This window comes from Brachionichthys hirsutus, chromosome 21 (genome assembly GCF_040956055.1).
Source record: "Brachionichthys hirsutus isolate HB-005 chromosome 21, CSIRO-AGI_Bhir_v1, whole genome shotgun sequence".
NCBI classification, from domain to species: domain Eukaryota; kingdom Metazoa; phylum Chordata; class Actinopteri; order Lophiiformes; family Brachionichthyidae; genus Brachionichthys; species Brachionichthys hirsutus.
In genome coordinates, this window is record NC_090917.1 from 1,842,366 (window position 1) to 1,855,183 (window position 12,818).

At 50.3% G+C, this 12,818-nt stretch overlaps 1 protein-coding gene across 1 annotated transcript; it reads right to left on the minus strand.

Moving 5' to 3' along the window:
- Window positions 1–11,870, minus strand: cox10 (cytochrome c oxidase assembly factor heme A:farnesyltransferase COX10). The gene is made up of 7 exons (XM_068754559.1): window positions 11,781–11,870; window positions 11,004–11,146; window positions 10,496–10,871; window positions 9,898–10,022; window positions 1,691–1,761; window positions 770–1,002; window positions 1–691 (listed from the first exon to the last, which is right to left on the minus strand). Exons 1-7 carry the CDS (start codon window positions 11,809–11,811, stop codon window positions 279–281), a joined length of 1,392 nt encoding a protein of 463 aa, XP_068610660.1. The 5' UTR covers window positions 11,812–11,870; the 3' UTR covers window positions 1–278.
- Window positions 11,871–12,818: the final 948 nt, after the last annotated feature.

Genomic DNA, 12,818 nt, shown 5'->3' on the forward strand with positions numbered 1-12,818 from the left:
AGGCGTTTAATGTCAGAGAACATTTTGCCCTTGTGGTGCTGGGTGGGGGGGGGGCACCGTGACATCTCGCCGTTTCCAGTCCCCGTTTTTGCGACATTTACGCTGTATGAGACGCTGTACTTAAGTCCTTGTAAAACACAGCGTATATACGGAACACAGGAAGCGCTTACGACACCGCGTTCGGTGCTCTTCTGCTCGTCACCGGGCCGAGCAGCGCGTTCAACGCACAGGAAAAAGAAATCCTGGTCTCTGAGGTCCTGGAGCCGCTCGGGCGGCGTCTAAGAAACCAATGACCCGGGATCCGGATCCGCCGCGTCCCGCCGGGGCTTCTTGCAGGTCAGGGCCAGCAGCAGCAGCATGGGGAGGTGCCAGAGGCTGCACAGGAAGAGGCTCCGCGCGCTGCTGCGGTCCCCCCGGCGGTAGAAGCGGTAGGCCAGGTAGGCGATGTACGCGTTGATGGGGAGGGAGATGACGGGGAAGGTCCAGGTGGTGACGTCCAGGGGGGGCGCCAAGGTCGCCAGGCCGATGAGGCCGGCGCTGTGGCGCAGGGCCACCCGCCGACACATCCCCGGGTGGGTGACCGACATCATGCGGTAGCCGCCGCGGGAGTAGTCCTCCCTCAGGTTCCAGCTGAGCGAGTTGAAGTGGGGGAACTGCCAGCTGTACAGGAAGCCGCCCAGCAGCAAGGCACCTGGGGGGGGGGGGGGGATAAACCGTTTCAGTAGAGCGGTGCGAGTCCGCTCAATGCACCCCCCCCCACCCATCGTACCTGGGTCCAGACACCCCGTGGCGGCCGTCCACCCCATCACGGGGGGGATGGCGCCCACCACCGCTCCCACCCAGGTGTTGGTGATGCTGAGCCTCTTCAGCGGCGTGTAGCAGCAAGTGTAGAGGAAGACGTTCAGGGCGCCGAGGAAGCCCGTCAAGGGGTTCGCCGCCAGCGAGAGCAGGGCGACGCCGGGAACGCCGCAGGCCAGGGCAAAGGTCACGGCGTGGAGGGGGCTTTAGGGAGAACGAGGAAGCAAATAGACACGGGGCGGGGTTTAAATTCAAACTCAAGGCCACCGCCACGAAGACGATGATGGCGGTGGACTCACACACACACACACACACACTCACACACAGCAGCCATGTTAAAACAGGAAGCTCATCTGATAAGAGTTTGTCAGGAATTTAAGCGGCGCTGCGACATGAAGGACACGTGTGAAGGAAACCACGGAGGCGGAGCCTAGGACTTCCTCCTCCTCCGCATTCCCCTGATCTTTAATTGAAAGCAGCGGCGGCGAGGTCTGGTTCAAATTCACGAGTAAATGCGCCATAAATTAAGGAGGGGGGCGGGGGGTTAAAACGTTGACCAAACGCAGAGCTTTAAAGACAGCCAGCCGGGGGCTTTTATTTTGGTAGTGCGGGCGAGCGGGGCATTAATGTGATTAGTGGCGTTAGGTGTGTTTAATGTGGGCTGAGGGCGGGGGCCACGCAGGCCGGATAGGGGCTTGCAGGCAGTGGGCGGGCTCCGCCGGGGGCCTGAGGTGGGTTTACTGTCCTCCGCTTACAGTCCGACACAGCGGCGCTGACGGGGGAGGCGCGACTGAAAGCTCTAACGGGAGTCCAACGGGACCGGAGGTCATTTTGTTAAATGATTAAAAACTTCACCCTCGATTCCCGATCTTTAAAAGCGGAACAACCGTACCTGATCTGTCCTCTGACGAGTGGGCGGTTCTTCGTGCGGTTCATGTTGGAGTCGAAGGGAACCTCGAAGTACTGCAGAGGCAGAACAAACGGGGGGGGGGGGGGGGGGGGTTACTGGGAGGAAGAAATGCACTGTAGCGTTGCGAGAGCTGAGAAAGATTTAGAAGCTTCAGGACATCTAGAAACGTTTCGATAACGTCGGCGTTATCCTGGAGAGGAACTGCGAGGGGAGAGACGCCCTCCGAGCTAAACGCTCACCCTGCAGAGAATTAATGGAACGGAGGTGGAAGGTGGAGGCCGTAGCTGTTGGGTGGGAGGAGCAGGAGCAGGAGGAGGAGGAGGTGTTGTTGTTCTGGGATACAAATATGTGAAGAAGTACTTCGGCTCCTGCTCTGGACGAGTTTGCTTCAAAGTGCTCCCATGAGATTATCAATGTGTGACTAAAATGCAAACACATGCGGTGCTTAAATGCAGGAACTGGCTAATCTGTGTGTGTGTGTGTGTGTGTGGCTGTGTACAGCCAGCACATGGACAGCATAAGAGCATCCGAGTAATAAAGAGAACTGATAAAGTACTTCGGACAGACGGCATTAAGAGCCATCGCTCCTGGAATACGTCTAACAAACAGATAATCCGTTTTTCTTTTCCACTTCCAAGATTTACAACAAACAAACAAAGATCCTGGTGGAAAACACGGCTTTTAATTTCACACACGTTTGGTATTGAAGTATAAAGGATTATAAAGTCGAAGCAATAATTAGCATTAGCATTATCGATATCTCCCCGATATCTAAAACCCTTCCAGCACCCACAATCTTGAAAGTGAACTCTGGAATGCGTCCCAAAGAAAGTTCCCAGCTCTCCCGTTCGGCCTTTGGCCCGCGGATCGCAGTCGACCCGGGTCCGTGCGGACCGGTCCAGGTACAGCGCCATTTTCACCCGGCGCTGTGCGGTCCTCTCCGTCGTGCATTTTAGACACGACACGGCGAGTAAACGCCATTTTGTTGAAAGCGTACGCCTTAAAAGACCGGCTTAGAACCACGCGGCCCGAGCAGCTGTACGGACCCGGATCACAGAAAAACATCCCCGGCTCCGCTGGGACACAGGCGCAGGCCTGAGCCAGATGTCACCTGTTGGTCCCGCTGGAGCCGCGCGGCAGATCCGGGCGGCGCGCTCTGATGCGTGAGAGCTCTCAAAGCGGCCTTCGACGCCAAACTGTGAACCGTCTCTGATCAACCCGCTCGACGAAACAAGCAGCCGAAGATCTACGTGGATTAAAGCTCCCCTCAGAAGTGGATTTAATGGTTCTGGCAGACGCTCGCCATGTTTTTTTTTTGAAGTCGCATGAAAGGACATGACTGGAACACAACAGACGTGGCGCGCAGCCATGAACCAGTCACAACACAGAGCTCAGTTCAGCTACATAAATGTTATTTATGATCTCTTGATTTACACCCGGAAGAACCGGTTGCACTCCAGAGAAGAGAGCTGGTTGTAAAACTTTAAGCATTATAAACGTTTAGTTTCTGTAAGTGAGAAAATATTTGGAGGTGAAAGAGGAAAAAAAAAAAAAAAAAACTGCATCTGGACAGGCCGCAGATGTTTCTTGCGTTTCTCGTCCTCTGTTGACGCGATGAAACGAACGCTTGGTGCGATGACAAGCGAGAATAAACAGTTTGATCTGCGCGTGTGAAAACCCGACGGCGCCGAGCTTCGGCCTTAGCGGCACGGAAACTCGTCCGAGCTACGACTTCTCCTCCTGCTCGCCGTCCCGCCAATGTCTCATCCCGCTTTCAGCTGCAAACCAAACCCGTTTCTCTTTCCAGCGGCCTGCAGAGCCACTGGTAGCATTTCATCTGGCACGGCGTTCTTCTTGAGGTTCTGTTCAGACCGGGAAACAGCGCCTCCTAGCTCGAGGGAGGACTCGGATTTTAAGACGAACCTTCACGGAGAAGATCCTCGATCGGAAAAAGACAGAATTCTTTCCTCCCCCCCACATCGCGTGAACCGCGACCCTGCCTTATATATTTGCCGCTTTAATAAATGATCCCTCTGAACAAAAAAAACAAAAAAAAGTGAATCAATCTTCATTTGCACGCCGGCGTCAGTCGCAGCTGGATTCTTGCAGACGCATCCGTTTTCACGCCGCTGTAAAACATCCACTGAGTAAACAAGACAAATTCCTGCATTGGAGTGTTGGCTGGCCCGTATCTCCAGTCTGCGTCTGCTACGTTAACGGTCACGCTAATGAGGGCATTTCACTGCGGTTCCTGACCACCATTAAACAGGGCACGCGCACGCGCACACACACACACACACACACACACAAGTGCTTTCTACTCGGCCTCAAATACTGTGGGAAAGCATCAGCGAACGGCGAGCGAGTAGAACCTCGCTGGCTGTGTGGTCGTTTGTTTAGAGAGAAATAAACAGTCCCTTCCGCCATCGACGGGCATTTGCAAAGGACTGTGTGAGTGTGACTGACATGAGAAAGACCGAAAGGCTCTCAACACGCCGGGCGAGGCCTGACTGCGTCGTACGTCTGAGAGAATGCGAGTGTTTAGATCTTTCCAGCGCAGCTGCGTCCGACCACAGCGAGGCCGAGACGGGTGTCGGCTGATACGGCCGGTCCCGAAGACCCCGGAGAAAGTTTAGAACTTCAAGGCCCGCTCGTCCTCGGAAGATATCCTGCCGATCCAACGAAGACCGCCACAGAGTGAGACGGGCTTTACCTTCTTCAATCAACGCCATTGTTCCCGCTCCCTTTCTTCTTGTCAGCATGTTGTGTAAACTAGACTTATGATAACACACATGCAGGTCCAGTTGAAACGGCGCAGCTCAGTTTGGTTCAAGGACAAAGCGAGAAACACCAGGATGACGACTGAGCAACTGCTGATAGACGCGATGCTCGGGGGGACGGGGGGGGGGGACGTTCCTGTTAAGAGTCTGTCCTCCTCCTCCTCCTTCTTTCACAATCGTGGCACAAAAAGGCAAAGTTTCTATTTTCCCCGATTGATTTAGTTCAAGTGGAAACTAGTTTCTATTTTCATTGTCTCGTCAGACTTCACTCGACGAGTCTTTTTTGTCGACGGCACGACGGCTGCAACCGAGGCTTTAAACAAAGACGGCAATTTCAAAGCGGCAAAGTGTCATTAAAAAATTGTGGGCTTGTGAAATTGGAGCCACTCTTCGCCTGCCCACCCATTCTCTTAAAGAGCAATTACTATGAGAGAAGCACACGGATAAAAGGCAGGCGACCGAACACACACACACACACATATACGGGTGCCACGGGCGCACGTTATCATTCTCAGGCTGATTACAGCTCTGTGGGTGCAAAATGAATGGGCGCACGGCAGCGGTTACTTCCGTCTGCTTGAATGAGTGACGAGTGGTGATTAATGGCGTCCCGAATAAAACGCCTGTTGAGCTCCAAGGCCTTTGTGTGTGTTTTCATGCCACTCGTGTCGGAGGCACGCGGGCAGACGGATAATGGCGCGGAGGACGGATGCGGCTACGCAGACTTGTCCTGCAGCAAATGGCGATGGCGACGTTTCGGAACGGGTAAAGCAACACCCCCCCCCCCCCCCCCGATGACAGACGCCTTTTCAAAGCAGGGTGACATTATGCAGCCGCACCTACATTTCAACTGTCATGGAGTGATATTTCAGCAGCTAGCTTGCAGGTGAGCGCCGGTATTGAGTGAAAACAGCGATTGAGGCCTGCAGCGGGATAAAGTAATGACGGTCGATGCATCGCTTTCCTACGCCGCCGTGATCTCCTGGTGCTCCGTACAGAGGAGACGGGAATACGTGCACACATGCACCGGATCTGCAGAAACCGAGACACGCCCGGCTTTTAACGAAAACCTCGATCTATGCTGGTAACCGTTTTAATTTTCCGGCGAGAACACTCGTCCTGAAAGCTTCTTGGTTTGAATCAAATCAGCACTCGGGGCATGCTCGCAGGAACGCCATAAACGGGGCCGCTTTTGTCAATTATCCACGGACTGCAGCGTTACAAAGGGTGTTCCTGCTCGCCTTTGGCTAAGGTACCTCCAGATTGGGGGGGGGGGGGGGGGGGGGGTCCGGATTCATCGGGCTTCATGTTTGAAACGGGTCCAAACTCAACGCCGACGACGCCTCCGAAAGAAGCGGAAGGCCTTCGTCGGTGGACCAACGTTCCCTCGGCTTTCATGAGCGCGAGGCGTTCACCGCCGCCACATAGCACTGAGGTGGGCGTCGACCTCCCTCTGACTCGAGCCTCAATGGTGTCTCACTCCTGCCTTGTCGGGCACTGAAGCCTGTAATCAGTGTTTTGTCAGAATCCAAAGGCTAATCGGGGAGGTGTGTTTTGGGAGGGGCTCCACCTGCCCATCAGTCACTGGCGTCCCCCCCCCCCCTCCCCCGGGTGACGGCGGCTCCCAAGAGACGCCTCACTCCTACCTCTCGCTGATATTTCAAGAGCTCCTCTCCGTTGGGCTTGATGCCGCCCGTTTCACCGACTGAACGAGGTTAGCTGGTATTTCAAGGATTCACATCAGTCGGATCGCCGCGCTGAGTCAACACACCCTTCGAGTACTTGGACAGCTGCTGCAGCGGAGACATCGCCACTGGATTTGACTCCAATAAGACCGTCCGGGCACATTTCCACGCTTCCGATCCGCCCAAGAAGATCGAAATGCCAGGACAGCGTCCACGGTTCGATCGCAGACTAGCTGATTTTTGAAATCCTCAAACAACATCAGAACCGGGACAATTTCTATGTCGCACACTCTGCGTAGAGATTGAAGTGAAACAATTTGGTGAATAAATTTGCTGTTTTATGCTAATTTTCCTCAAAGGAAAGGCAAATTAAAAGCAGAAATAAATCACAAATTTAAGAAATCAGCAGAAGCCAGATGATTAAGATCCATTTATGGTGGAAGATGGCTGCCTGGCAACAGTATTTGATCACGTTTCCCCTCGGGGCGTCATCTTGGGGGTATACAATAGATGGATTTACCCTTCACGACTTTATTAGAGGAAAGCATCTGCCTCCCTTCTGGGCTGCAGGAGATCCATTTGTACAGTGTGAAATGGAACGGCACCCCGGTGTTGACAAAGACAAAAGCCTTGAAAGAAATTAACTATTTAACAGCTCTGTCTGGTTAAATATTCATTTCAATCAGAACTGAAAAGATTGCCCATGGAGACTCTGTTCCATCTTGATAGGCAATAATAAAAAAAAAGAAAAGAAAAAGACTTTCCATCCCTTCTCTCCCGGCTGCAGAGCGACAGCTTGGTGGGCATGATTAAAACAAAGTGCTCAAAGTAATAGATGTCAAAGATCAGTTTGCTCCTTTGTTGGAAACCCGAGGCATGAAAGGGATCTGATTGTTTTTGTTAAATATGCCCACGACATAATCCTCACAGATTATACACGTTCACACGGCTGCTTAAACGAAGCCGACAGTTCTCATTGGCGTTCAACGCAGGAAACAAACATGGTTCGTCCATAAATACACGGTCATAGTAAAAGTACACGACTCGTCTCGAGCAAAAAGAAAAGACGCTTCAAAAAGTCTGTGGAGGTAATCTCCACAGACTTTTTTGAACCCGGATCTTCTGTCTCTGGAACAGACACGGTTCTGGTGGTGAAGGGTTTTCATTGTCCTTGAACAGCACAGTGGTCGGCGGGGTTTCGGCAGCGACGGGTTCCCGTTACAGCTAACGATCATCTCGAGAGGTCCGAGGTTTTGAGGAACCCCGGGCGACAAAGATAGGAGCCCGAAGTCGGAAAATTTAAGTGTAGGGGGGCTCAGCCGGAGGTCCACCGCCCACCACGCCACCGCGTCTCGACGACACACTGGCGTCGTCGCGGACGCTTCGAGCGTGCGACGCCGTAGCTTCCTATCCAATCACGGGCCCACAATGTTCGGCCGTTTTTAAAAAAAAAAGGTTCTCTAAACATTTGGTCTCGTTTACAACCTCAGAAAAAAAAGTTGGAGATATCTTTACGTCTTGCACAAAGCACAGATGGAATCACTGCGTAGCTGCAGCACGAGCGGCCGCGCCACCCGCCTCCATGTTCAGTCATGCACCCACACACAGGCGGGTAAATAATGCATGCCTGCACAGGACGAGTGGCAGAGTTGATGTGCTGGGGGGGGGAGGGGGGGGCTTGCTTGTGCATGCCAGCCTCAGACGGCTCACCTCGGGGGAGGCGCACACAAGAGAAAACTGTGTCGTGGTCACGAAAGCAGAAACAACACGAGGCGGCGGCGAAACAAGCCGGATTGAGTTTCCCTCAAAACAAGCACACGAGCTGACGCGGTGCGACTCGGACTGCAGCCGCTGTCAAAACAGCCAGGCGGTCCTTACCCGACAGCCGAAGAGCCGTATGAAGGCTGCTTCACACTGCCGGGGGCGCTCAGACTCCCCGGGGGGGGGGGGGGGGGCTTTCTTTAAGGCTCCATCAGACCCAATTATCCAATTAGCTGAAGCAGCAGTCAGACGGTGGTGACGACGGCTGGAGCACCTGTGTAGGCTGGGCCTGGCGTGGGGGGGGGGGGGGGCTCTCGCCCTGAACCCTAGACCAGCTCCTTTTTTTTTAGCTAATGCTAACCAGCAGTTGGACCCCGCTGTTTAAGAAATACGTTTTCTTTAGAGTAAAGAACTCCAGACAGGCTTTATAATTGATAATATAAATTCAAATAATGAATAACATTCACTTTTCTCTCGGCGGAATGTTTTGGATTATTTGTTTTTACTATGGTGAGAAAGTAGACAATAAAACATTGTCGTTACGTGACTCCGAGCGCTTACACCCTTCCATCAATTTCCCCAAATAGAGTAACACTTTAAAAGGGAAACCACAACAGTTTCTGTTTGCCCCGCGGGCGCTTCCCATCGGGACAAAGAGCAGCCCCGGGTTCTGACAGGTCCTCTAAAACGGTCTGGCTGAAGCATTTTGGTCTCCCTCAAGGCATTTTCTTCTTTCCTCGCGGTAATTTGGCAGTTGTGTGGTCGCATACTTGCGTCCTCTTCAGACGCAGCGCATTAAGAGATTAGAGACAAGCAGCGGAATCCATTGATAATTATCTCCGCTCTCTGCTTTTTACTCGTTCGACACGCTTTTGATTTGACTTTTCGTACAGAACGAAGCGTCACCGACGGAGACACAGCCGTTTTTCCAAGATGAAAGAGGGAAGTAATTAAAGGAAACCAACAATAACCTGGCAGCAGATCCGAACGTTAGAGAATGTTCCTTTACACAGACCAAACGGATGGCCGGAGCGTTGAGCTCTTTCACACAGGTAAGGATGGGCGTGTCCTTGGCGTGTCGGCCTATCGCAGAGCACCCTCATTGTCGCAGCCCGACGTGCAATTACATGTCACACATGACATGCCTTGTGCTTCTGTGTGTGTAATTACAGTGAAGAAAACGACACCGCACGCCAAAGAAAACAGCACCGGCAACAACATCGGAAGCAGAATGACAATACTTTTCATACCAGACTAACAGCGGGAGACCGTAAACCACCGACATTGAAGTTCACGCCTCATCATGACAGCCAGCATTCAGATCAACAAGTATCCTCAAATGACTTGGGGGGGGGGGAAACTCAATAAAACACGCAACAAGCTGCGTTCACAAAGCACCGTTTCCCCACAGCGACACCCACATATCTCCACACCCGCTCGCGTCAACGCCCCAAGTTCACTTCATTCTCACAGACAGCAGCCGGAATGCTGCCCTTGATGGCATGGGAGGCGGGCAGACGGGATTGGCCTCAAAAGGGCAGTAACGCGAGGTGCAATCAATAGCGAAATTACAGGCCAAAGCCACCGCTGAGCGAGTTCAATCTCAGGCCGATGGCGAGGTCACCCGTTAAACTAACATTCTCGAGTCGCGGGGCAAATTCCTACGCACAGCGTCAGCGCCGGCAGACGGACGCTGCGCTTATTGCAGCCATTTTAAGTGTCTCTTTTGTTTATAGCTTTGAAGAAAGCTTTCAGCGGGGGAATAATAACAGCATTACAGTTTGCTCAGAGCATGTTTGAGACGTGCAGCAGCAGAGGAATGCAGACTGGACCTAAAAGGACGTGCTGGGAGCCCGAGAACTTTCTAGAACACACAAATTGCGTGTGTCCAACAACGAGCCGGTGCACGCAAAGTAGGAATTAACTCTTCACGAGTCCTACTGACATTGTGGCGAGAACTGACCTGGTTGATTGTATTGGCGGCACAAGAGGCAAGGCCCGTTCCCAGAGACAGCGCGACGAAGCCGACGGGGTCAAAGGCCACCGGCGCCATCGCGAAACCGGCTGCTGAAGTTATGACCACCAACGCTGAAATCAGAGGAGGATCAATACAAACCTCGATTGTATATATATATATATTGTATCTATGGTACAGTTTTCCTTGCTTGAGCGTGAGAAAATGATCCTAATCTGATACTACTATAAAGATCTTTAACGTCGCCGATCTCTGTGGGGTCAATAAACTGGTGACAAAAGACATGACGGCGCCTTCTCAATGAACTTTGGACAGCAACAACGAGACTCCAGAGAATCATTGTCCAGAGATGCTCCTCCATAAAAGACACACACAAGCCCTCCTACACTTCATAACAGAGTATGCGGATGTGAAACAGAGGCCTTCTAGCATGTTTTTAGATAATCTAATGATAATGTGTAGATTATTTTCATCATCTATTGACTGCAGAGGAGGAATTTCACGAGATCTTTGTATCGTCTCTTATCTGAGAATAGCTCATATTATATGAAAAAAAACAAGGCTGTACAGTGTACTTTGTACACACCTGTGAGTTTGATTTTGGCCAGCCTGGAGTAGATATCAGGCAAGTCGGCAACATTAAACTCCAGATGTCTCCATTGCCGGTCGAGACGCGCCTGCTTCGCTTCATCCGTCTCCACTTGGACATGAGGAGCCTCATTAGAATCCACATTTGGCATTGAACAGTTTTGCACTGATGCATCGTCTGCATGTGGCTTCAAGGCGGATATTTCAGGCTGAGCCTCCCCGGTCCCGCCGTCTGGCTGCGAAGCAGGATCAATAGTTGGTATTCTCTGCAACCGTCTTTGAACACCGTCATCTCGCTCTTCCCCAACGGTCACGGCAGGAGCCCGCTTTGGGACGGCACGTTGGTGAAGCTCACCGCTCCTCTTCGTCACGTACTGTAAGCAAAACAAGTCCGTAGGGTGATTTACATTTATGGCAACAAAAGTCATCATGGGCATGTAAAAAAAGAAAATAAAGAAAATGGGTTCAATTACAAACAAGTAAATACAGGCTAAGGCAACCGATACCTGGCGTTTCAAGAAGTTGAGACGCTGGTAGGTCAGCCAGGTCGAAGGATCTCTCCTGTGTAGCTGAATCAAACCGCGAGCAGTCTGATTACGTAGAGAAGCATGTTGAACCGATTTCTGCTTTACGGTCGCACCGACCAAACCTGGAGGAAATGCACAAAGTGGTTACGTGGCCATTAGATTCAATCCTGCAGATTAGAAAGACTTGTTTGGGGTAATTGAGGCACGATCAGTCACTGAATCGCTTGTTCATGTAATAAATGCATTTAACTAGAATTAAATAACGTTGCTGCACATCTAGGACCAATAAATCTTTATTACACAGAGGTCTTAAGCTGCGTTTTAGAGCATTTTGAGCTGTGCTAATTCATCTTCATGCTCATTTTGGTATTCTATCAGACAATATATTTACATACGTAAGGCTTCGTTCGGCGAGAATTCCCCCAGTAAGTCAGAAGAAAGCAAAATGAGGAAAGAGGTGCTGTTATTATGAGTCGACATGTTATAAGTCACAATTTACATGCTTCTTCTTTCTCTTTTCATGTTCTCTGACATTAACAATAATGCAGATTATCGTCAATTTTAATCCGGCAGCAAGTTACTAATTCGAGCCTCTAAATATGCGGGTGACTCCCACCTAAGGTCACAGCTAGCTTCTTACCAAACAAGCCGGCTACGCTAAGCTACTCAGTTAGCTCCCTCCCTAGTTACAGAGGTCGTTTTACGTAAACGCTGCGCGGCATTTAAACGAAACGTCGCCGTTTCCCGTTCAGTTACCTGAGAGTCTGCTACATGGCGATTTATACATGTTCTCCAACCATGAAACCGGCTCTCGTTCCGAGCCTTTCACACACTGCGCGACTCCATTGTGACCTCGCGAATTCGTCAGAGACACTTCCGGGGCACACACTCATATGCGTTGGCTCGCGCTCTGCTGTGCGTGGTGCGTCACACAAAAGAGGAAGTACCTTCAAAATAATATTCACTGACACCGTATATTTGTTATAATAATATAACAAATATACTATGATTACATCTATAATCAGGTAAAATTTAATTTAGATTTTTAGAGAAATATAGTAAAAAAAGAAAAAAGACAAAGTATCAGTAAATAATATAATCTAAATAAGTAATGAATACAATAATGACATTGTAGTGTAGATCAATATATCAATGCTTTCATTCACGTTTTTGACGCTTTATGACACTGAATTAATGTTCAGAGGTCTGTTTTTCCATTTGAGACGATTTTAAAAGGCACCATGAATAATTTTCATGATGACTCCATTTACCTTCTTTGGTTTGTTTTTTATTATTCAGAGAATGTGACTCCCACCGGATAAAACGGTTGCTTTTCCTAATTCTACAAACAGCACCAGCATTTAAGTAATTTGAGAGCCTATTAGTTTCAAAGGGAAATAAATAATTTGATAGATTTTTTTAAACAACTGGAGACCTACCTTTACTACAGCGACATTAAAACAGTGCGTTTATTTGCACGAAACGCCACCTGGATTCTAATTCAACTGACCAATAAATCTGAGGTGAACACGGGATTATTTTTAACTTGAATTTTATATGTCTGGCCTTTGCCTCCCGCCCTTGTGCATCCTCTGCCCAGCCCTGCTATTTGGCTTGTTATTTATGTGCATGATCATCTTCGGTGCAGTTTTTCATTTCCTGCAACAATAACATTTTACTAAGCCGGAAGGATGATTATTTTCCTGCTCTGATTGTGAAGCATAAACTCATTATGAAGAAATGAAAATTATTCCTTGTTGTTTATTTTCTTATTAAATTCAAGGAATCCAATTT

Bases quoted from the DNA above. Each gene is read 5' to 3' on its own strand.
- cox10 (XM_068754559.1), bottom strand. From the start codon at position 11,811: ATGTATAAATCGCCATGTAGCAGACTCTCAG. The intron at 11,147-11,780 runs GTAACTGAACGG...CATTTCCTCCAG, and splicing joins GCCATGTAGCAGACTCTCAG to GTTTGGTCGGTGCGACCGTA. The intron at 1,003-1,690 runs GTACGGTTGTTC...TTCTCCCTAAAG, and splicing joins CTCGTCAGAGGACAGATCAG to CCCCCTCCACGCCGTGACCT.